We start from the raw sequence: 25,836 nt of genomic DNA, 5'->3' as shown, positions 1-25,836 counted from the left end.
TGAGCTGATAAAATGTATTGATTGAATGCAATGCAACTTGTTTTGGATAAAAGCGTCCATAAGTGAAATGTAAATAACGCCTTTTGTATTCCTCCGGTGTCCACCAGGAGAAGGACATAAACTCTGGACTAATCGGTCCGATGCTGATATGTCGTCCTGGTACCCTCCGTCCACGCGTCTTGCTCCAGCCTGACGTGACAGATTACTTTCTTCTCTTCACCACCTTCGATGAAACAAAGAGCTGGTACCTCGACTACAACATCAGGAAGTTTTGCACCCCACCCTGCCAGGCCAAAGTAGACGATTCATGGTTCGAGACGAGCAACAAGTTTGCAGGTACATTATGCCATAATTACCAACGCATTCATGTTGTGTTGGAAATTTCTGAAATTACCAGATGACCAGTCTGATCTGTTCACGTCCTCCATCTCGAAAATTATTTGCACCTATGCTGATAACAACAAATGCATCCATTGTTATTGTGTTACTTATGTAGTTGTTAAATAGCCTAAACTTTAATACTTTATTACTTTTCTGTAGTGCAAAAACAGTAAACAGGTTCCATGTAACCAATTTTTCTAAATATAAAGAAACATTTTGGAAATGCATTGATTAAAAGTGACACGTGCACATTAACATTTATGCATTTGGCAGACGATTTTATCCTTACATTGCTTTCAAGGTATACATTTTATTGTTCATGCATTCCTTGTGAATCGAACCCATAACCTTGGATATATATTATGAACTGTTATCATAGCTACAATATAATTTTGTGTTGTGTTTCATGGGTACTTGTAGCTATTAACGGGTACGTGTCAGAAACGCTTCCTGGCCTGATAGTTGAACAGTACCAGACGACTCGCTGGCATCTTCTCAACGTTGGGAGTCAAGGCGAGTTTCACGCTGTGCACTTCCACGGACTGCCGTTCGGAGTCGGAAAAGATCAGGAACACCGCATGGGAATTTTCAATCTCTATCCCGGTAAACTATACATAAATCCTTCACACGGCACCTTGCATGCCTGTTTATGTTTGGATTACAAATTACAATTCATTAAACATAATTTGGGCAATCTTACAGCATATCTACCATTCAAACGTTTGGAATAATCAAGATTTTTTAACTTTTTTCTGCTCACCAAGGCTCTAAGGCTATTTAAAGAAAAATACAGTAAAATCAGTAATATTGTGAAAAATTATTGAAATTTAAAGTAATAGTTTTCTATGTGAATATATAGTAAAATATAATTTATTCCTGTGATCAAAGCTGAATTTTCAGCATCATTACTCCAGTCTTCAGTGTCACATGATCCTTCAGAAATCATTCTAATATGATGATTTGATGCTCAAGAAACATTTCTAAATATTGATATTTGTGGAATCTGTGATACACTCTTTCTCTCTTTCAATATCAATAATTCTGTTTCATTTCGCAGGTGTTTTTGGGACGGTGGAGATGAGGCCAGCCATCGTAGGCACCTGGTTAATAGAGTGCACTATAGGAGAACATCAGATGGCCGGCATGAGAGCCAAGATGCTGGTCTACAACCCACGTAAGAGCTTTTCTCGATGGGAGATTGTCATGGATCTTTCTTGGCATCCTGTTTCTGCAGTCATGTTTTGAATCACTAAATAGTAAGAGGCACCTGAAACTGATTGATTTTGTTTAACAGGATGCATTCAGCCATTAGGAATGCAGTCAGGATGGATTAACAACAACCAAATAACTGCCTCTGATCACTATGGTAAGAGCATCAAAGTGCAATATAAAAACCACAGGGTAATAGTACGATGAAAGTATGTCTGATGTGTGCAATGGATTTGTTCAAACTTCTAAGTAATTTTTCCAGCAACATTTGTGCCCCACACATGAATGATTCATCAAATCATCTGTTTTATTGAGGAGAAATATGTTAGCAATAAGTCTTAAAATAGGATTTTCGCCTGGTGCAAATCCCATAGAAAATTGGGAGTGGGCTCTTTTGACTTCAAAGCCATAAAATCTAGTATTTTAATACAATTATTAATTGAAATGCCATTTCTCTTAAAGGTGACTGGAGGCCCGGTTTAGCCAGACTCGAGTTATCTGGATCTATTAATGCCTGGATGGGCAGAGGAATGGATTCCTGGCTCCAGGTAAAATAAACTGTGTTTGCAGAGATAACATGCTGTACTTTGGCTCATTTTTTAAGGAAAACTTGTTATGATTTATATGTGGCTCATATCACAGACAATAGTGACTCTTTGCACCACAGTCATTCAGTCAGTCTTGACACATTTTTCTTCCATTCTCAGCAAGACAATGTTTTGAAACACTATAAATAGGTTTGCACAGTAGTTTTAACTTAACCTTTGCTTCAATAGTGTGTGGAAGAGCAAGAAAAAGAGAGAAAGTGTGTAGGATACACAACAATTCTCTATTTTAGGCAGGGCATTTATGATCATGGAGACCTGGAAATGTCAAGGAAATTAATTCAATCTTAATCTTGGCATTTCTGTAGGGAGGTATTTATTTAATAACTAGAAATTGCTCCAGTAGTAATCCAGTTCTGTTTGTTTTTGTATGTGTGTTAGGTGGATCTGTTAAAGCCCATGCTCCTCCATGGTATTCAGACTCAGGGTGCAAAGACCTCGATGGGTTTGAGCGAGTCTTTCACTATTTTGTACACCATCAGTTACAGCAATGACCAGGAAAACTGGACCATGTACAGAGGAAACAGCACCAAGTCATCTTACGTCAGTATCAACATCTGAATTTACATAAAAACAGACTGATTTAAAGGGGCCATATTACACACTTTGCTTTCCAGTCCTCTTATAATGTTTCTTTCACCGAAAACAAATATAATTTAGCTTTGCCGCCTACAGAGCAATCTCTACAGAACCCCTAAAGGGACATAAAGGAAAAAAATGATATTTAACTTTTTTGCGTTCCCCCAAAAAACTTTGTGTCCTTGGTTTCATGAGCCATTTCAAAGTTTCTCAGGGGAACACAAAAGCCTTGACATATAATTTTTCCTCCCATCTCATATTTTTTTTCCAAGAAGATATAAGAAATTATATTTAACTCAAAGAAAATGAAGCCTATTTTAGCACTATTAACAGCTCAAAAATAAAATATCCAGGCATATTATGAAGAGCAAAAAGAATTTGGGATGGAAATATAATGAATAATGGCAATGCATGAAGTCTTAATTAACTAATAGATTTAATTCACATATTGACTCTGATACATACTGACTTTTTTGATTTTCAATAAAGTTACTAGCTTATCCCTACCACTTTTTTGGTGATAATCATTATATTTCAAGAGCTATTTTTAGAAAAGAATTCTATCTGGCCACTTAAAACCTCCCGAAAACAAAACCTCCCGAAATCTCCCACCCCTTGAACATCACAATCTTTAAAAAAATGCCAGATGAAACTAACACCAACATAATTTTTTCCAATGAAACTGTTTTGGTTTGATTTCAAAGGAAGTGCTGCCCTGATTATACATTTGACTTTTTTACAGACTTTCAATGGAAATATGGATGGTTCCAGAATAAAAGAAAACGTATTTTCTCCACCCATCGTGGGTCGCTACATCCGGATTCACCCAGTGACCTTCAAGAAGCAGCCCACCCTGAGGATAGAACTGCTGGGATGTGACCTCAATAGTGAGTGAACACACACACACACACACACACACACACACACACACACACACACACACACACACACACACAGAATGATGAGTCTTATCAAATCACAGCACTGTCTAATGATGAAGAACTGAAGGAAAAATAAAGACGATACAATCAATGCATCAACTAGAACACAAGTTAACTGCAAGATTTTTATTTATTATTCAGTGAATCATTATTCAGTGAATAATGCAAAGCAAATTTCTTGTTTGCCTCTGCATGCCATTTTTATCAGCATGAAGCTATTTAAAAATGTAAATCTGAAAGCTCTTGATGTTTTTGTTTGTTCATGAGAGTCTGTCATCCTGCTGGAGCATCAGAAAGATTCACTTCCTACTTTCATTCAAGCTTCAAGGCTTCTAAATCAGTCCTTATGTCTGCTCTCTTCTGCTTTGAATCACTTTTTCTCCCTTCAAGCATCAATTGCAAAGTCCGAAGTTTCATTATAAAAGAGAAGTTTGAGTAAATAAAGTTTGAGAGAGCTGAATAATGCATGTGTTTCTGCACATCTAGAAACACTTCTCCAAAACAAGGCCCTTGCAGTATAGATGTTTTTCAGACTTAGGCCCTTTTTACACAAGTGCATTTTCGTTTTAAAACGCACAAGTATTTCTACAGTTTACAGCCGGCGTTTTCGAAACTCGAAAACAGAGACTTTCAAAAATGCTGCAGACCAGAGTTGAACGTTGGCAGCCATGCCATCGTTTTCAGGAGTCTCCGTTTTGGTCCGTTTATACTGAAACTCAACCCCGTTGTTTTCAAAGTAAAACGTTACTTTGAAAACAACGGGGTTGAGTTTCAGTATAAACGGACCAAAACGGAGACTTTTGAAAACGATGGCATGGCTGCCAACATTCACTCTGTGTATCCTTGACGACCGTGTGAACAATAACATAGAGGCTGGTCAGGTGGTACTCCCAGTCTACAAGCTGTAATTACGAGCTCTACGAGAACGTGAACACTTTTCACAAGCTAAAATCTCATAATTACAGGAATTACGAGGTGGTGTGAACACACCTTGAACTGCAATCTTTGCTGGCTTAACCTAAATGCGCAAGAGGCAACTGTTTACACTTGTACGCACATGCCCAGTGTGCATGAACGGTCATGTGACATGCATTTTCGGTCGTGGAGTATAGATGGAGATCGTTTCCGAAACACTGTGGAAACGCCAGTGTAGATGAAGGATCTCTGTTTTAAAACGAAAGCGCAATAGTGTAAATGGGACTAAATTTTAAAGAACCCTTTATGCCAAAAAGGTTTAATATAAGAAATGTCTTAAATGACTGCATAATAGTTTCATGTTAATCAGGTTATTTAAAAATGTTTCTTGTGATAAAGTATGTTTACAACCTGCTTAATTCATAAAATTGAAAAAAAAAAAAAATAGTTAAAACAAAATTAATTAAGAATAAATCTATAAAATGACGCCATGATGGAACTCCTAATAGGTTCTAAATATGAAGCGTCTGACAGAATCCTTTAAGGTTCCATATAGAATCTTTTCATCTAACACCGTGTCTACACCGGACGCGAGCGGCGCGACACGACACGTCAGAAGACAATAGAACCCATTATAATCAGTGATATTGTCTACACTGACACAACTAATTCCTGACAGTAAACAGATTCCCCGTTCTATTTCTGACATACTCCAACAGTCAGATTGTCGAATTCAGAGTAGACAACAGTAGTGTCTGGTGTAGACAATGAAAATCATAATGAAATTACAATAACACTGCTTTAAACAAATAAGAGCATGTTTGTTTGTGTGTTCCTCAGGCTGTTCTATGCCATTGGGAATGGAGCGCAGATCGATTCCCAGCAGTAGCATCAGCGCCTCCTCGTTCTTAAACAAGTGGTTACTATCCTGGAGTCCTGACCTCGCTCGACTCCACCAGGAGGGACGAGCCAATGCATGGAGACCCAAGGTACCCATCTGTCGGTTTGTCTGTCTATCTATCTATCTATCTATGTATCGCATGTTTTTATAGCGCGAAAGTGAATTTTCTCTCTACCTTGTGTGTGTTTTCTAATCCCATTGTGAGTGTTTCCTCTGCCCCGTCGGTCCTCCATTGTCTTAATCCCTTAATGGTTTTTAAGTTATTGCTCTTTCTATTTCCTCTTTGAACAAGATTGCGCACAAAGAGCCAAGCACTGTCATGGAGGTGGATTTATGAGTTATTTAGAGCCGTTTAGTGTGCCGCTCTGCTCCACATGCAATTCTGTTCTGCATTATAACTTAACATTTATACCTGCAGAAATCTGTGCTTCTTAAAGGAAAGTGTCATTTATTTTCCCAAAAAATATACAGAGTCAAATAAAAGTAAATAGAGAAAAACAGAAATGGAATGGAATGTTCTGCCAGGTCATTATCCATTAAGTTTACAAGCGTGTTCTTTAACCCTTAAACTGCAACACAATAAAGTGCCTAATTCAAAACACGGATAAAACACCTGGGAAAAATCAATATGGAAAATTCCTTCATGTTAACACAGTACATTGGGCCCTATTTTTACAGCCTTTTCTTAGAGTGCAAGCCATTTGTATGTAGATTTATGCACATTCCTACTGCTCATGGGTGTTTGATGAACATTTGAATGAATAGAAAATAAATATTGTTCAACTGTCCATCTTATATTTTGTCTTATCATGTCTTCCCCTTCTTCTTCTCTCTTTCTACAGACTAATAACCCTCATGAGTGGTTACAGGTGGACTTTCTCTCAATGAAGAGAGTGACTGGGTTGGTCACACAGGGGGCTCGATCTGTCATGAAACTGATGATGGTCACTGAATTTACCGTCTCCATTAGCAACAACGGTCACAGCTGGACCAGTGTGAAGGAGCAGGGCACAGACAGTGACAAGGTATGGCGATATTTAAGTGTATTAGCTTCTATTAATAATCAGTTTTACATTCCTTTACTCCCTAAAATGTAACTAATTGTGTTATGGAAAGTAATGAATTACGTTACTTTTGCATTACTTTTTCCTTACCTCAGCTGGGCTTGTTTGATCATTTAATAACATAAAAAAACAAAAGTTCTATTTTTGGCAAATGTTAAGGCCGTTTCACATAAGTGAAATGATACGCCTCAGGCTGAAGCAAATGCAAATTCATGCCTGTACAGTAGAGGGCGCAGCTCAAACAAGCCTAAAGTAATTTTTGCTTATTAATATGGTTGAATTGCATCATGGAAGGTTTAGCAGCAAAGACTCAATAAAGTGAGACTAAATGCATAAAGTATATTTAACATACTTATTTATTGCAGGTTTGCTTAATGTTCTGAGTTTGCATTTAACTGTTTTTATTCATTTTGATGATCTGTTTTTGTCCAAATGAGTAGTCTAGGACTACAATAACCATCATGTTCACACACAACGCCTCTGCATTTACTCATGAATTCACTCAACATGGGGACAGGAGAGCTGTCAGTCAATAAATGGGAAAACAAAACTTGTTTTATTTATTTGAAAAAGTACCTCAGATATTTTGTTGTAAATTTAAAAGTAAAGCATTAATTTACTAGTTACTTGAAAAAGTAATCTGTTTACGTAACTTGCATTACATAACTTCAACACTGCTAACAAATTATTACGATTTAACTAAAATAAGGGAAAAAAATAGTAAATCATGGACACGATTTACTAAAACAAGGCAATGAATTAATAAAACAAGGGAATAAATTCTCAAATCATGGCCAAGATCTGTATGTATATATATTTCCACATGTCATGTGCAGGGCTCTGTAAAAATGGCATGAAATACAAAGACAGTACAAGAACACTGCAATGTTGTGTACCATGTTGACCTGATTCTAGATCAGTTTGAGTAGCAGTATCAGATTGTGAGTGTTTGATTGGCGGAAGACCAAATCGACCTCCAATAACTTTAGACCCGCCCCCTCTCTCTCTCTACACCAATCAGAGGGCTGCAGTAATGATTATGAGCAGCTGTTGGTGTGGAGGTCGAGTATAAAGCCCACTGTTACAGAACAGGCGAATGTAATGTGTGTGAGAACTAACTGTTTTAGCAAAATAATTGGGATAATTCAAAGATTTCATATTTCTCTTAAGAATAATATATATTCATTCAGTATGGTTCCCTTTTTGTCTTTCTTTTAATTTTGGGGTGACATGGACATGTTCTTGATGGATTTCATGAGAGTCATAGTTTCATGTTGTTTCTTTTTCTCCCTAATGTAGATCTTTGAAGGAAACAGCGAGCATGATGAGGAGGCACTGAACATGTTTGATCCGCCTCTGTTCGCACGCTTCATACGGATTCACCCGAAAGGCTGGGTCAATGATATTGCCCTGCGGCTGGAGTTTTTGGGCTGTGATACTCAACCAACACTTTGAGCAAAAGTGTTATACTTACTACATCTAAAACACACGGCTCTGTTCTAAACCATAGGAAGCTATCTAATGCCTGCATACGTTTGCATCATAACTGCAATGGAACCTCATAAGTGACTGATCTGAAACATTTTTCATGGGTAGCAACATATGCCACACAATTAGTGCAAAATAATGCCCAAGTTTCAATTTTTGTCAATTTTTAGTAACAAATAAAATCATCAACATTGCCCTTGACCTACTAAGCTGGTTTTGTGCAATTGTCAGCTGCCTATGATGCCTATAATGCTGTCTACTTAGGCAGCTCATATAACACTACATAAGTGGATCTCTAGAACAGGTTCTTCATGTGATCATTTATGCATTTTAAATCTGTTAAGAATTATTGTAAGTTATGAGTGTTGTTCTGATCAGTACGCTGCTCATTTTACTGTCTGCTTTTGAGACATTATTCTGCTAAGGAAATAAACTACCAATATCTATTTTTCTAGTAAATGTACCCATGCATATCAAAAACTCATGGAAGATTATTTTTATGGTTATTAGATGTTTGTATATTCTGGTCTGGAATAACTACTGAATCTGCCCTATGCTGTACTTTTGAATTTTGCACTGTGAGATTATTATTTTATAAAATATTTAATGTTTAATTGTGTGAATAAAAAGACTATGAAAACGCCATGATTTCCCTAGCATGCTTTGTGTTTCTTTGACAAATATTATTCTTTCACAGTCTGTTTTCCTCCCTTTTGGTGTTTGGCCAGTAAAACTCGGTAAATCTGTTTTCAATAGCTGGCATCAAGCATTCTTATAATTATTTTTGACTATAATATATGCTTCTCACACAATTACACAGACACACACACTGTATGACACAGGCTCTATAAAATGTGTGAAATTAACGGCAAAGCAGATAAATGAAATGTGGTAGGTGAAAGTTTAGTGTTCACGGTCACGTCACGATTCTGCATGCAAAGACACAGACTTGCAGGCAAAGGGTGGGATGAAGAGGCCCACAGGAATACGATAACATTTCCATGTTCTGTCCGAGATAAAAATGGAGCGTACTATCAGTTCCTGTTTGACAGGAAGTGCTCTGGGGATGTGTTTAGCTTGGAGGGAAAATGAAGGCCTGAAGTTGGTGACCTATTGTATCACCTGTTATCTCAAAGACAAACACTGCTGCTGAGGAACAAACACACGACTGGAAGCAACATGGCTAACTTTCATTACTTTTATTAGGTCATTACAAAACATTACTGCATTAATATATGATGCTTAACAGATCATTAATAATGTACATGCAAACCTGTGAAGCAACATCATTTTAACTGTTCAAATACAAAATAGGAATTTTGTATTTGATAGGAAGGAATAGGAATTTATTGTCTATATATTATTATTGTAGAGGTGTAACGGTACACAAACATGACGGTTTGGTACAAACCTCGGTATTGAAGTCAGGTTCGGTGCAGCAGGGGGGAGAAAACTAAACATAAAATGCTTTTTTTTTTATTAAACAGTGGTTTCTTGAACAAAATGTGTCTCTCTCTTTAAATAAATTTAATTATTATTAACATTTTCTCAAGTATAAAAAAATCTCTCTCAGCTAATGTTGTAAACTATATACTGGGAGCTCTTTATTGCACAATACCATAATATTAAAGGTTACAATTAACAGAGCCCAGACTATTAAATTCAGCTGCTATTTTTTTTTTTTTAAGATATAATAATCACTACTCTAAATTTAATTATAAAATTATTACTCCCGATTCATTTTGTATAATCATTTAAACAGTTACTGTCATAACTTGTTTTCATGACAAATTTATTTAAACATATATTAAATAATTAGTAAGGTAAAGTAAATATAATATATTTACTAATATAAATTAATGAATACAGGTGCTGGTCATATAATTAGAATATCATGAATATAAATTTTTTTATTGTAAATTATTTTTTAAAAATGAAACTTTCATATATTCTAGATTCCCTACATGTAAAGTAAAACATTTCAAAAGTTTTTTTTTTTTGATGATTAGAGCGTACAGCTCATGAAAGTCCAAAATCCAATATCACAAAATATTAGAATATTTCCTAAGATCAATCAAAAACTGGATTTTCAAAACAGAAAAGTTCAAGTTCTTTAAAGTATGTTCATTTGTACACTCAATACTTGGTCGGCAGCACATATTACAGCAAATGACTTGCTCCTTTTCCTGGAAAAGGAAATCAGCATCTCCATAAAGCTTGTTAGCAGATGGAAGCATAAGGTGCTCCAAAATCTCCTGGAAGATGGCTGCATTGACTTTGCACTTGATAAAACACAACTGACCAACACCAGCAGATGTCACGGCCCCCCCAAATCATTACTGACTTCAGAAACTTCCCACTAGACTTCAAGCAGCTTGGATTCTGTGCCTGAAGATGTCTGAGTGTGGTGACTCTTGATGCGCTGACTCCGGCTTCATTTGACTCATTGTGAAGCTCTCCCAAGTGTTTAAATCGGCTCTACTTGACAGTATTCTCAAGCTTGTGGTCATCCCTGTTGCTTGTGCACCTTTGGCTACCCAATTTCATCCTTCTAGTCAACTTTGCATTTGATATGCTTTGATATATCACTCTGTAAACAGCCACCCCATTCAGTAATGACCTTCTGTGACTTACTCTCTTTGTGGAGGATGTCAATGATTGTCTCCTGGACCATTGCCAAGTCAGCAGTCTTCCCCATTAGTGTGGTTTCAAAGAACAAGAGATACCCGGAATTTATACTGTAGGGATGGTCATTTAATGACACTCAAATGGAAATATTCTAATATTTTGAGATACTGGATTTTGGACTTTCATGACCTGTACGCTCTAATAAACACATTTAAAAAAATAATAATAAAAAATAAAAAAAACTTTTGAAAATATTTTACTTTACATGTAGGGAATCTAGTATAAATGAAAGTTACATTTTTAAAAATAATTTACAAAAAAAAAAAACTTGTTCATGATATTCTAATTATATGACCAGCACCTGTATATATAATGCATATAATAAATATATTCAATATAATGGATATATAAGCTAATATAGAGCATATATTAAGTGAAATGCTCCCTCAAGAGTTCATTTCTCTAGTGAACATGCTGTGGACACTAAATGACTTGCCTGAGGTAAATGTAATGCTACATGAGATATTATTCTCAAGCTGTTTTATTGATGTCTCTCCATGGATTAAACACTGGTTGAGAGATTACACGCATATCTAGGGCTGCGTTCCAGTTAGTTTTTTTTATGCCATTCCCTCGCTAACTTCCCTCAGTCTCGTTGACTCGGATGTACGTCATTGCTTATGTTGCACAAGTGCCCACTACTGGTGGAACTCATGCAATGAGCTGAATTAGAACGTCCTGAGCCCTTGATCACTTGGAATCTGCTAAGGAGTTGTTTTATCATTTACATTTTTTATTCCTTACGAAACTGTTTAATACAGCATTCTATATGTATATAGGTGTGTTTGGGCTGTTTTAGATATTTAAAAAAAGTAATTAATATATCGGTGGGGTAAATTAACACGATATGCACATTCGTGTTGTATTGTTGTATATGGAGCTGCCTGAAGTGTACATATGAAGTAGAATCGCTCCCTCAATTTTGATTTTGAGGGTCTGTCCATATAAACTTCCCTTGTCCACTTGGCGGCAGGAATTCCCCTGAGGGGAAGTGCTTAGGGACGCGAGCGTGTGTCTAAAAGTGGAGTGGAACGCAGTCTAAATTTTTATCCCATTCACTTGCTAACTTCTCTCCGTCTCGTGGACTCGGATATGCGCCATTGCTTATGTTGCACGAGTGCCCACTACTGGCGGAACTTGTGCATAAGGTTTAAATTAAACGCACAAAACCCTTGAATTCACTATGGAGCTGATTTACTCATTAATAATAACTCATTTTGTAATTATGCATTTGTTATATATATGCTTATAAGATGTTGGAGAAAATATATAAGATCCTATAGGTGTATGAGCTGTTGGAGAAAAATAACTTTGACTGTAAACATAAGGTAGCTACAAGTATTATGTGATTGAATCTCAACGTAATCAAAGGGTTAGTTCACCCAAAAATGAAATTGTCTGTCATTAATTTACTTTCTCTCATGTCGTTCTGCACCTGTAAGACATTCGTTCATCATCAGAACATAAATTAAAATATTTTTAGCCAGAACTTCAGACTGACGGCATGTTTCCAGATAAGTGTGCCATATGCATCAGACGTTCAGCCAACAGTCCGTGGGAGTGACGTCTGAGGCTGAGACTATTCATCGTCTGACTGCATGAACTGAACTGTGACGTCTGTACTGTACAATTCGGGATGAATACATGTACCGTTACACCGTTAATCATTATATTATATTATTATGTTAAAGGATTAGTTCACTTTCAAAAAATTTTTTCCTGATAATTTACTCACCTCCATGTCATCCAAAATGTTCATGTCTTTCTTTCTTCAGTCGAAAAGAAATTAAGGTTTTAGATGAAAACATTCCAGGATTATTCTCCATATAGTGGACTTCAATGGCCTCCAGATGGTTGACGGTCAAAATTACAGTTTCAGTGCAGCTTCAAAGGGCTTTAAACGATACCAGACGAGGAATAAGGGACTTATCTAGAGAAACGATCTGCCATTTTCTAAAAAAATACAACTGTATATGCTTTATAAACACAAATGATCGCCTTGCACATGCTTCCGCCAAAACCACAGTTCCGTATTCTTCAAAAAGCTTACACTGTATGTCTTACGACTTCCCTATTCTACTTATGGAACGAATGCAGTGCCAGTTCTGTTTTTTTCCGTAAGTAGAACAGGAAAGGTGCAGGACATACGGCGTAAGCTTTTTGAAGAATGCGGAAAGCGGAAGCACGTGCAAGGTGATCATTTGTTTATATAAAGCATATACAGTTGTATTTTTTTTTAGAAAATGGCCGATCGTTTTATTCCTCGTCTGGTATCGTTTAAAGCCCTTTGAAGCTGCACTGAAACTGTAATTTTCAACCATCTGGAGGCCATTGAAGTCCACTATAAGGAGAATAATCCTGGAATATTTTCATCAAAAACGTTTATTTCTTTTCGACTGAAAGAAGGACATGGACATCTTGGATGACATTGGGGGTGAGTAAATTATCAGGAAAATTTTATTTGAAAGTGAACTAATCCTTTAAGCACTACAAGATATCTTTTGTTTTTTGTTACTGCATGGTGTTTTATTCACTATAATAACTCTCAAACATTTGTAGAATGTCTAGTAGGGTTATTCTAGATAATTGGGTGTGTTTCTCTTATATAATAATAATAATAATATGATTACTTATTATTATTATCTTATATTGAGCACTACAAGATGTATTTTGTTTTCTTATTGCATGGTGTTTTATTCAAACAAAATTCACTAAAATCTGTATTAAGCCTACCTTAGACCTTTTCTGTGGAAATCTGAGCATGTCTGTTTTACTCTTCAGCACAGAAGCAAAACCACACCGATCCCATAGGCAGCACATGTGCAGTTCATTTGAACAGCACGATTCAGCATGTCATTCTTCATGTCTCACCAGCGCCACTGGAATGGAAGAAAACATGACTCAGTTTTTGACTGTGAGCAAAACTGCCCTCAGTAATGGATTAAATAACGCTTTTACTACTTTTCCCCCCAACCCACTCAAACACAGACACATAAAAGTGAGATTTTCTTTTTCTTTTTGGTGCTATTTCAGTGACTAAAACAGTTGAATCCAGGGGCACAGTCACTCTGAGTAACACACTTGAAAGGCAGACGGTGATTTGATGTCTTACACACAGCATCTCTTCACATATTTCCATCTTGTTGCCTTTCCAGCTGCAATCCTCATCTCTGTTACCTGTTTTACAAGTAATAAGTTAAAGATGATGCTCTTCTCCTTCCTGTCTGCAGTACATAAAGTCCTGCTATGTCTGTATAAAAAAGACAACATCCTTGTGACCATATATGTCCACAGGATCAGGTTGGAATAGCTTAATATTTATGAGAAATTCATCTGGAAACAATATCCTGAACTATAAAATCTTTGGTGTGTAACTTGCTCTCAGGGCCTACTGTTATGGTTTTAGACAGCAATTTTGTGTTTCTCTGGAACTGCTGAGAAGAAACACAGAAGAAGGCCAGAAAAAGAAGCTCTATTTAACTGTCCATAAATCTGTTTTTAATGATCAGCTGCATAATGCCTTCCAAGATACCTTCCTCTGGACAAATTCAAAGGCAGCCAGCATCACATGTAAACAGAAAGTCAATTTTCTGTGCAAATCTCCAGAAAATCACACACATAGTTTGGAAAAGGTATTATTCTTATTTTCAGATTAGAGATAATCAAATCAGTAAATGACAAACACAGTTAGTGTCACATGATAAGATATAAATGGACATACTTAGAAACTTGAAAGATCTTATTTTTTTTTTAACATGATGTGAGAATTTCAAGAGTAGAACAAGAACTTAGAGATAATAATGTTAGCTTGTTTCTGCTTCTTACTTATCTCTCATTTGCGAGTTTATATCTCGCAATTTGGGCTTCATAACCTGCAATTGCACGTTACATCTCAAATTTCTAAGGAAAAAGGTCAGAACTGAAATGCAAAATTGTGTGGCAAGAGGTCGCAATTACATTTTTATTCCGTGGCGGAAAAAAACTTTCATAAAAGAGAGAATGACACACAGCGACGTGATAGGGAATATCATTCTAAAGCCTAATGCAGTTTGGACTTCATGTGGAAATCTACTCGTGTATACATCATAATACTGACTAAATGTGCTTGGAATGAATTCATTACATCATTTCACTCGCTCACCACGCATCACTCATAAACTCCTTCTAAATGCATGCAGGAGATTCCAGTGATGTTGCGTTATTCTGGTATATCAATAATTACAACTTAACTCAAAGGAAGAATTTAATTTGAAACTGGACCACAATCTTGTTTTCTGTGAGGTTCAGGTTACTTACTGTTCAAGACAAAACTTTTATTTAAAAGTCCGCTTCGATGTCGTGTAAGATATACTAACCACTTAAAAATGACCAGGGTCAAAAACAGCCCACTTGAGCCCGCTGGTCAATGATTTTGAACTGGACAGTGAGCGCCACCTGTTGGTTCAGTGGTGTCATTACACAGGCCCTCATCAAATACAGTTACTGAAGACCTGTAAACGTTTACCAGGGCTTTACATCATTTCATTTTAAACTCGTTAAGATTAATTTTAAGATTATTTATTCTAGGTCGCCCCATGTTCTGCAAAAATAGTTCAGATGGGAGCTAGGCCATCACAATCTGACAAGTCACAGTTATTTCTGCAATGTCTATCCCTGAATCATCAAAAACATAGCAATAATATTAATATGATTAGCATGTGCTGCAAAAAGAAGAAGGAAGGAAATTCCCTCAGTCATATTTAATATTATTGACTGTTAATTGACCAGTTTATTTCGCCGTTACACAAACTCGTTGCCTTTCGGCAAAATTCGCTATTCTGACATGATCGAAAGGCCATTTACATGATTTGGGCAAATCCAAGGACTTTTTATTTGAGGAGGGTTTACAAATACATATATGAAGGGAACAGGCTGTCTTCAGTAGTTTCTTTTCATCTTACCTTCATATGTGTACACAGGGGCGTAGTTTGTGGGGGGATGGGGAGGAGGTAACCCCCCCAATATTCAAATGCTTCAGTTACAACCCCCCCAATATTTCAACATAAAAATCACCATAGATCAGATGAAAAATATGTAGAATTAATTTATTTTGAAGCAATAATTTCGTTTCTATTGAAATATGAGTTCGTCATAATAAATTAGAGAAAAAAATACCTCCCCCTCCATTGAACCGATTGGTAACGTCCAACCAATGAGTGTCGCACTTTCACCAAAACAACGCGAATTGCGCTCTACTGTTTGAATGAGAGAGTTCGGGTAGCTCAAAAAATGAAGAGAACCGCTTCCCAGCCGACTATATTAAACTGCTGGTCAAAGAGAGACGTTAAAAAGAATAAAGCATGTACTGAGAAGGAGGTATGAGAATATTGTAATAGCTAGGTACACTCCACATATATTTTAACTAGCTAGTCCATTGCAATTCAGCCATAGCTAACAGTGTAACTGCAACCAGTTACCAAAACAGCCATCTGTTTTGTTAGTTCATGTTTTAATAGTGTCTGTATTTATCAATGACAAAAGTATTCACATCGGTGTTTGTTTTCTTCCTAAATTAATCTGACTTTTGAACGAATTGGCTGAATGAACGATTTAAGTGACTGACTCAAAAAAAAAAAACGAATCGCTGCCACCTACTGGCTGTGTTAATATTTAACATAATTTCTTTCTTTTTAGAATTACCCCAGCAAACACAAAACGTTTTTACAACTTTTCACAACGTTGTATTTTGGTTGCAATTAGGTAATGTTGTAGTACAACGTTTTAAAAACGTTTTAAAAACGTTTTTTAAAATAAAAAAATAATGTAACCAAAATAAAACGTTTTAAAAACGTTGTGAAAATACCAAGCTGGTATGTTTTCTTTAAGTAGTCAAAAAAACGTTAATATCACGTTTGTCTACTACGAAAACGAAACTATACCAAATTGCAACTTTTGGGAGACGTTTTATTCAGGTGTTAAAATAACGTAATCTGCACGTTGGAATACGACGTTTAAAAAACGTCATGACAGTACCAAAATACAACCATGTCAAAACAAAGACTATGCTAGGGCCAAAACACATACATTCTGTTTTTTTTTTATTATTTGTTGTGCAATAGCCTATAGCCTACTTTTATTTGTACACCACGTTGATCATTTCTGGTATATAAAACATATGTTTTCTTTAGTCAAAAAGAAAAAAAGAAAAGAAAAAGAAAACGTAAGTATTCTAAAGCTATATTATATTATATTATATTAACCCCCCCCCCCCCCCATATTCAAATCCATCAGTTACAACCCCCCCCCCCCCCCCCCCAATATTTCAACATGAAAATTACAGTAGATCTATACTAAAATATGTATAATTCATTTATTTTGTAACAATAATTTTGTTTATAATCGAATATGTGTTTGTCATAATAAATTAGTAAAAAAAAATACCCCCCCCCCCCCCTCCATTGAACCGATTGGTAACGCCCAACCAATGCGCATCGCATTTTCACCAAAACAACGCCAGTGGCGCTCTACTGTTTGAATGAATGAGAGCGGGTAGCACCAAAAAAGAAGAGAACCGCTGCCCAGCCGACTATATTAAACTTCTGTTCAAAGAGAGACGTTAAAAAGAATAAAGCATGTACTGAGAAGGAGGTATGAAAACATTGTAATAGTTAAGTACACTCCACATATATTTTAGCTAGCTAATCCATTGCAATTTAGCCATAACTATCAGTGTAACTGTAACCAATTACTAAAACAGCCATCTATTTTGTTACTTCATTTTTCAATAGCGTCTTATCAGTGACAAAAGTATTCAAATCGGTGTTTGTTTTCTTCCTTAATTAATCTGATTTTTGAATGAATTGGCTGAATGAACGATTTAAGTAGCTCACTCATTAAAACGTCGAATCGCTGCCACCTACTGGCGGTTTCAATAACATAATTTATTTATTTTTAGAATCACTCCGTTATGTTAGAATTTGATGAATAGTTATTCCATAAAGTTATGATAGATAGATAGATAGATAGATAGATAGATAGATAGATAGATAGATAGATAGATAGATAGATAGATAGATAGATAGATAGAGAAGAAATAAATTATCCAATAACGCTACACATAAAACAGATTTTTTTTTTTTAATTAAAAACACACAAAAAAAACAGGCAGCATACCAACGCTCAACCCCCCCAATGTTGAAACCAAATCTACGCCCTTGACTCCATCAGTAGCCTATTGTTTTAACGCTGTAATGTAAACGATAGCTGCTTAACTTTTGACATGTTTAATTGGCGTGCGCATTTAACATTTCGAGTCCCGTGAGCAATCGGATTGGAGTCACCATGGAAACGGGGCGGCAACCAGGCGGCAACTCAACCAACTGACAAGTGTCAAGCAAGAGCACGACCGTCTGTCACTGTTATTTTCACTGCTTTCAGGTAAGTTTAGTGCCTAAAATTACACAAATAATACATACAACTGTTCTTGACACGTTCATACATGTAATTGACAAGCTTCTGTTGAATATTTTCTTCATAGAAAAGGTTTGTTGTCTTTGGAAAAAGATCGTTAGAATCTCAACCGTTAGGCTAACTTTAAGAGGTAGACTAACTTGACTTAAACTCTTATTTATGAAAGTTTGGGCTTTTAATCACATTTTATGTGTAGATTAGAGGTTTTGATAGTTTTGTAAATGATTTTCTGCCAATTTGTCAATGGATGATTAGAAAATATAACTTAAAAGTATGCGGTGTACTGTTAATCGGTGACGTCACTTATATAGAGCATGAAAATGGGGTGAAACTAACGTTATTTCAAACATGTTTTGATATTTCATGGTAAATAAATATTGATTAAAATTGCACTGTGATTTCAGGAGCGTCAGATATATGAATAATTTATATTTATTGCGTCCAAACATAATTAAGTGACATTGTATGAGGAATACTAAATAAGTAAAGCTACAAATGTAAATGCTGGCATCTTAAGACTTTTTTTTACACACACACACACACACTCAGACAAACACACATAGCCTATATATACATATATATGTATATATATATATATATACACATATATGTATATATATATACACATATATATACACACATATATATGTTCTGTATATTATTCTTTCTCATTTCTGCATTTCACCTCTATTCTATTTTTTTTTTTTTTTTAATAAACCTGACATTGAATACTACATTTTGTTGGCCCTGTGACAACTTGTTTATGTTCCTAGATTCTTCCATGTTAAAGTTTGATCAAAAGTTTATCAAGTATTCAAAAAATTCATCAAATATTTTTTGAGTCCTCTATGGCCATCTTGTTTAACTCTGCATTGAGGACACTTGGTATAGAGTTAGCAACCTACAGTAAGGTCCAACATAATTCAAAATGAGACAGATGATAATAAAAAAAGTACTGAGCATTGTGAATGTAAGAGCCTCACATTATATTAATAACAATCATTGTTGGTGTGTGAATTGCATTTCAGGGCAGTTTGTGAAGACGAGATGCTGTGACAACCTGGACAGAAGTCAGTTCCAGATCCACCTTCAACACCAGACTTCTCATATGGATTGCTGTATACTAGCATATTATTATTCGCTTCAGAATTGGGTGCATGCAGACAAATGTTTATAACATTCTTTCTTTCTGGTGTTGTGTCGAATTCTGTGACCTACCAAATCATATGACTATAGGCATTGCATTGACCTAATCTGACTAAACCTAACCCTAATCCTACCCTTTTGATAATTAACCATGGTTTTACTATAGTAAAATCTTGTTGTTGTTTTTTTTTTGTTGTTGTTGTTTTTTTGACGTATTGATTACCATTTGTATAATCACACAAATACCATAGTTAAAACTGTTTTTCTAGCAGAACCATGGTTCATTTGTGGTAACCATGGAATTACTACAATGACTATATTTTTTTGCTTTTAATCATGGTAAAACCATGATAAATTTCCATAACCTACACCTTATAACCTACTAGGGTCACATAATTTAGTGGGTTACAGAATTCGGCATTATAACTGTTTGGATCAGCAATTAAAGGGTTAGTTCAACCAAAAATGAAAATAATATCATTAATTACTCACCCTTGTGTCAGTCTACACCCGTTAGACCTTCGTTGATCTTCGGAACACAAATTAAGATATTTTTGCTGAAATCTGATGGCTCAGTGAGGCCTCCATTGCCAGCAAGTTAAAGGATTAGTTCACTTTTTGAATGACAATGTCCTGATAATTTACTCACCCCATGTCATCCAAGATGTTCATGTCTTTCTTTGGTCAAAAAGAAATGAAGGTTTTGATGAAAACATTCCAGGATTATTCTCCTTATAGTGGACTTCAGTGGACTCCAGACGATTGAAGGTCAAAATTACAGTTTCAGTGCAACTTAAAAGGCTTTCAGTGATACCAGACAAGGAATAAGGGTCTTATCTAGCAAAACGGTCAGCCGTTTTTAAAAATACAACTGCATATGCTTTATAAACAGAAATGATCGCCTTGCGAGTGCTTTCATGTTCCGTATTCTTCTAATGCTGTATATCAATGCCTTCCCTATTCTACGTACGGAAAAAAACTGAACTGGTGCCGGGTTCGTTCCGTAAGTTGAATAGGAAGGCGTAGGACATACAGCGTAAGCTTTTTGAAGCATACACAACCCAGGAGCACTCGCAAGGCGATCATTTGTGTTTATAAATCATATACAGTTATTTTTTATTTTTTCGAAAATGACTGATCGTTTCACTAGATAAGATTCTTATTCCTTGTCTGGTATCATTTAAAGCCCTTTTAAAAGCTGCACTGAAACTGTAATTTTGACTTTCAACCATCTGGGATCCATTGAAGACCACTATAAGGAGAATAATCCTGGAATGTTTTAATCAAAAACCTTCATTTCTTTTCGACTGAAGAAAGAAAGACATGAACATCTTGGATGACATGGGGTGACTAAATTATCAGGACATTGTCATTCAGAAAGTGAACTAATCCTTTAATTTACACTTTCAGTGCCCAGAGAGGTACTAAAACGTTTAAAACAGTACAGCGGGCCTACTAATATTAGTATTGGGTCTTAATATTGTAGAACAGCACAAGGGTGAGTAATAATATTGACATAATTTTCATTTTTGGGTTTACTATGTCATTAAGACAGCTCCTAGCTGCCACCTACTGGCATAACAATGTAACCTGCAATGAAAGCGCTGAAAAATCGAGAAATCGCTAACATAGTTTCTCAAAATCAGGTATTTATTGAACAATAAACTTCTTATTTAATATATATTTTTTAAGTTCCGATGCCTATATATCTGTAATTTGTGTTGAAAAAAATCCTTAAAATATAAGCATTAGTTTTACTGCAAACAAGTGATTAAAATATAATTATTATAATCGCAATAAAATAATTTGTATCTATTTAAAATGAAATACATTACAATTTACAAATTAAATGTTTTTTTTCTTCTGTAAAAACATCTGTCCTCTGAAATTTCTTGGAATTTGTTAATGATCCATATTTAAATTCGCCAGTCATTGCATAATTTTCATGTGTTTTATTTATTTACATATTTACCTTTTTTTCCATATCATGTTACTTTTTTTACATTTTGTGAATAAATATGAGTGACAAAATTTGTGTGTAGTATAGACTATTAGGCCTACATATATGTTAATGTAGGCTTATACAATGGACAACAACCAGAGGTCTGCTCTACAGGTAAGGTAGTGCAATGTAAAAAAAGTTCTGCTGAATATTCAGATTTACAGAAATGTTGTAAACTGACATAATAGCTTATGATGAATTATAAAGAAATATAAAATACACCACTTAATGTATTTATCTTACTATACATTTATGTTTTATATATTTGTTTTATATGGTTTTAGTCATTTTATCTGGAAAGATAACACTAAAAAAAACATTTTGATGGCAGCATATGAAGTACCAGTTTGGACGTGTCAAGTACGTTTTTAAAACGTTGCAAGGAGACATTCAGACGTGATAAAAACGTTATAAAGACTTTTCTGCAATGTTGTGAAAAAACGTATTTATAACGTAAAAAAAACCCGACATCTGTCGTATTAAATACGTCCGATTAAAACGTTATCACGACCTTTTCACAACGTGAAAAAAACGTTTTTACAACGTTATTGTGTTTGCTGGGACAGTTATGTTAGAATTTGATGAATGATTATACATACATTTCATAAAGTTATGATAGATAGATAGATGGATAGATAGATAGATAGATAGATAGATAGATAGATAGATAGATAGATAGATAGATAGATAGATAGATAGATAGAAAATAAATTATCCAATAAACGTTACACACAAAACAGATTATTATAAAAAAATAAAATAAAAAAAAACAGACAGCATACCAACGTTCAACCCCCCCCCCCCAATGTTGAAACCAAATCTACGCCCTTGTGTGTACAGAAGTACTCTTCTTTTCCATAAAGCATGTCCTCCTATTGTCAGAGAGTGAATTTGCATTTTCATTCAGCCCGTTTTTGTTCATACCAATTATATATTACACACAATCATTTATGAAGCTGAATCCTCAAAATGTGAGGCCATTTTTTATAAAAATGTATAGAGTGAAAAATACATTGCGGAGCAAAGAGGACACTGACAACACATCGACAGACATGACAGCTTATGATATTAAACAAAGTCCCAGCTTTCAATTTTTTAAGAAATTCGAACAATAAAAATCGTTTTGTGGCTCTTTAATGTGTCTGACAGATCACTGTAGCGCATCAGCTCAAGCGGCTCGTGAACCGATCATCTCTTTCTACTAGTTATTTATAGCATCAAATAAACATGAATGAACATCAGAAGGAATGTTGTTTCAAATGCGGAAAGACTTACATACACACCATTTTTCAAGTTCAAGTCCACCGAGGTTAATCTTATAACTCCTGACTGCTTTGTCGACAAAATGGCGGATTCGACGTTATGATTGGTTAGATCGCTTGTCAGTCAAATGGTGCGTTCAAGTCATGTAGGAAAGATCGTATTTACGAGCAGAACCGACATGAACACTAGAGCCCTGCGCGGGACTGTTTTCTTCATCCCGCTCCCGCCAAATTTCTGACCATTTCCGCCCGCTCCCGCAACGTATGTGTTACACTCCCGCCGAGCTCCCGCAATATGTCCACTCCCGCCCGCACCCGCAAAACTCTGAGAATTTATTCCCGCACAATAATAGAGATGCATTGATTTTGTGTCTTCTCCCGTCCCGCAGGAAAAAAAAACACGTATTTGTATTGATATTATTAAAGAGATTCATGGGGTTGTTTGTTTCGTTTCCCTGGCCTGCATGTAAAAAAAAAAAAAAAAAAAGACAAAACACACAATACATTCAAATATAATTTCGTTTTTATCAAAAACTTTGCACATAAAAATAGACTGCTTTGCAAAAAATATATACATAATATGATAAACTAGGCTACATGAAAAACAGCAGTTTTACAATTATTAGCCAAATGTCGCAGGTATTCTGTTTGAAAAATACAAATAAGAATAAAAACATTCAAACTTAGGCAGCCTGCTCAATAACACTGGCATCATCACGCCTCTTGACCTAATTAACAAATGGCAACGAGGGGCTGTGCTCAAAAACAACACTAATAAATAACATAAAATAAACAACGTTAACGAATGAATTTAACAAATGAATCACTTTGCAATATTGCTGTGGAGGAAGAGAATGTTGCTGATCGACTGCGGTCCCAATCCCGTGCGTCTCTCTTCCAAGATGCGCCCACAGACACCAAAGGCCCGCTCTGAAGGCGCACTGGATGCGGGGATACTAAAGATGAAACGTGCCAGCTTTGATAGCGCTGGGAAGCGCTCTTTGTTGAACTTCCACCATTGAAGCACGCTGTCTGGGTCTGGGTTATCAGAGAGCCGGGAGCTGAGATATTCAGACTTTCCTTGCTTAGCTTTTGTGCTGTAAATACCTCGTTTGAGGTTCTTTTCTACATCATCTATTGACATCTTTTCAATCATGTCGCTAGGCAACCTCCCTATCCCGCGCTGTTTTTTTTAGCCGCCCATTCCCGCCCGCAGCAAAATTCAAACCGCCCGCTCCCGCGAGATTTGCGTTGGGTCCCGCGGGACCCGGCGGGACTCAATCCCAATGCAGCCCTCTAAACGCCACCACAATACCAGTGAGGAGCTCGTAATTTTCTTTAAACTCCGATCTGTACGAGTTGGGGGCGTATGATATCAGTCAGAAACAGAGAGAAATACCACAATAGGCTACTTACCTACTTACAGGTATTTAGCAGTCAGGCTTTTCTATTTACAACGAAGTAAGCTGATTACCAGAAAAAAAAAAAAAAAAAACAGCATCACAATGTAAAAATGTAATATAACAATAAAGTTTACAATGGCTATATAAATGAATTAAAAAACATAAAAAAGCAACATACAACTAATGCGCATTCTTTGCTCTACATTTTCTAGAAGCAGAAATGTTGTTATTTTGTGTAATTAATTTAGAGAAGGCACACCGCCATCATACTCCGACGAAAGTGACTTGAGCGCACATACCGTCCACACGACTTCCCAGGAGGACTTGAAAGCACCAAATCTCCCGGCGAAGGGTCAATTAAACAAACACATACCTAATTTAAAATAAATATTTTTATGGACTAACTTTTATATAAAAGCAACAAGACCCGTGAAGCCGTGGTTTACAGTGAATTTAAGGGGCGTTGTTAGGCACGACGTTGTCAAAACGTGTATTATTTGAAATGTAAAGTTGTTCAAATCGCAATTTTAACCACCATTTTACCGTTTAGACATCAAAAAGCGTGCCACACGAGTCCTGAAAAGTAAAACCAAAGAGTCTCGATTGCCCCCAGGTGGCTGGAAGCAGTATAGGTCATATTCACCGCCCTCTCCACGAAATATAAGACGCGAGACAAACTAAACAATCAAATATCAAATTACACTTTGAAAATTTTTTTCCAAAGACGGCTTCTGTCATTTTAGGCAGTTTTTTTTAGCACACTGGTGTTAGTTTTCGTTCTTTAAATAAGTTTGGTTTTTATTAGTTTTTTGATAGGCTACTATAAAATCAGGGGTGAGATGTCATGATTGACAGCTGAGATTGACAGCTTCTCTGTATGAGATAGCCTAATTAAGTCAGTAAATGACACAGTTAGTGGGTGCTTCTCAATATCCCTCCTTGTCTCCTCGCTCCTCCGTCGGCCATCTTGAAGGACATCTCAATTCTCTAATTGCACCGCGAGGATCGAGGAGTGAGGAGGCTTCCCGAGGAGTCATGAGCGAGGATACACAGGTTCTTATGCGAAAGAGTCCCAGGACTTTAATATAAATAAGATATAATTTCAGAATGATAGCATCATTTCAGATGCAATGAGTTTAAGATCATTCCAGTTATGAATAAATTATTCTGTCTTTTTTAATGCACGTTTTATTCCTAATAAATTTACTACAAGTTTCTTCTTTAAATATTTTTCCATCACGTTTTATCTGCATGTTATTTAGCTGAATAAAGAGTATCCACCCCAACGAGTGTACGAGTTACATTTATTCACATCTTGAGGAGTATCTTAAAATGTGCAGACGTAGTCGTTTTTTCAGAAAACAAATATGACTCATTTAAAATTCTTACATTACTGCATGCATAAGTTTTCAGAAAGCGAATGGTCAAATACAGTAGATCATTGCTAAGACATGGCACTGACCATTTTATGGTCCATTTATTAAGATTCTTAATGATTTTCAGTAGGCTATATTTAACATAGACAGACTATACAAAGTTATTGACAACATTATTTCTATTATACTTCATTTTTCTGAACATGTACACGGGTTCTGTCGCGTGCACAGACGCGCGTGCGAGCCTTTGAAAGTATTTAGCCGCAGAAAGACGCGTTCGGCGTGTGCGCTGCGCACTATCTAGTGGACTTTTGTTTTCAAGCACTGAATTTACTCTGTTGTACAGCATGGGCTGTTGCAAGACAGGTGCAACAGCGTGGACCGCAGCAAGGTGCTGAAAATGGGCGCCGCCTCGTACAAAGATTCC

The 25,836-nt window shown here is 36.0% G+C and overlaps 1 protein-coding gene across 1 annotated transcript in view; it reads left to right on the top strand.

Moving 5' to 3' along the window:
- Positions 1-8,726, top strand: part of f8 (coagulation factor VIII, procoagulant component) — a 31,459-nt gene extending 22,733 nt beyond the window's left edge. Inside the window, exons 16-25 of the mRNA XM_067393023.1 lie at positions 108-336; positions 802-984; positions 1,439-1,555; positions 1,676-1,747; positions 2,053-2,138; positions 2,577-2,738; positions 3,517-3,661; positions 5,471-5,619; positions 6,374-6,556; positions 7,895-8,726. Of these exons, the coding sequence (XP_067249124.1) occupies positions 108-336; positions 802-984; positions 1,439-1,555; positions 1,676-1,747; positions 2,053-2,138; positions 2,577-2,738; positions 3,517-3,661; positions 5,471-5,619; positions 6,374-6,556; positions 7,895-8,050 (1,482 nt within the window). The 3' untranslated portion in view covers positions 8,051-8,726. The remainder of the gene's footprint in view (positions 1-107; positions 337-801; positions 985-1,438; positions 1,556-1,675; positions 1,748-2,052; positions 2,139-2,576; positions 2,739-3,516; positions 3,662-5,470; positions 5,620-6,373; positions 6,557-7,894) is intronic.
- The last annotated feature ends 17,110 nt before the right edge of the window (positions 8,727-25,836 follow it).

This window comes from Chanodichthys erythropterus, chromosome 1, assembly GCF_024489055.1.
Source record: "Chanodichthys erythropterus isolate Z2021 chromosome 1, ASM2448905v1, whole genome shotgun sequence".
Lineage (NCBI taxonomy): Eukaryota > Metazoa > Chordata > Actinopteri > Cypriniformes > Xenocyprididae > Chanodichthys > Chanodichthys erythropterus.
The sequence above is the reverse complement of the archived record's forward strand: the minus strand, read 5'-3'. Positions and strand labels throughout refer to the sequence as shown.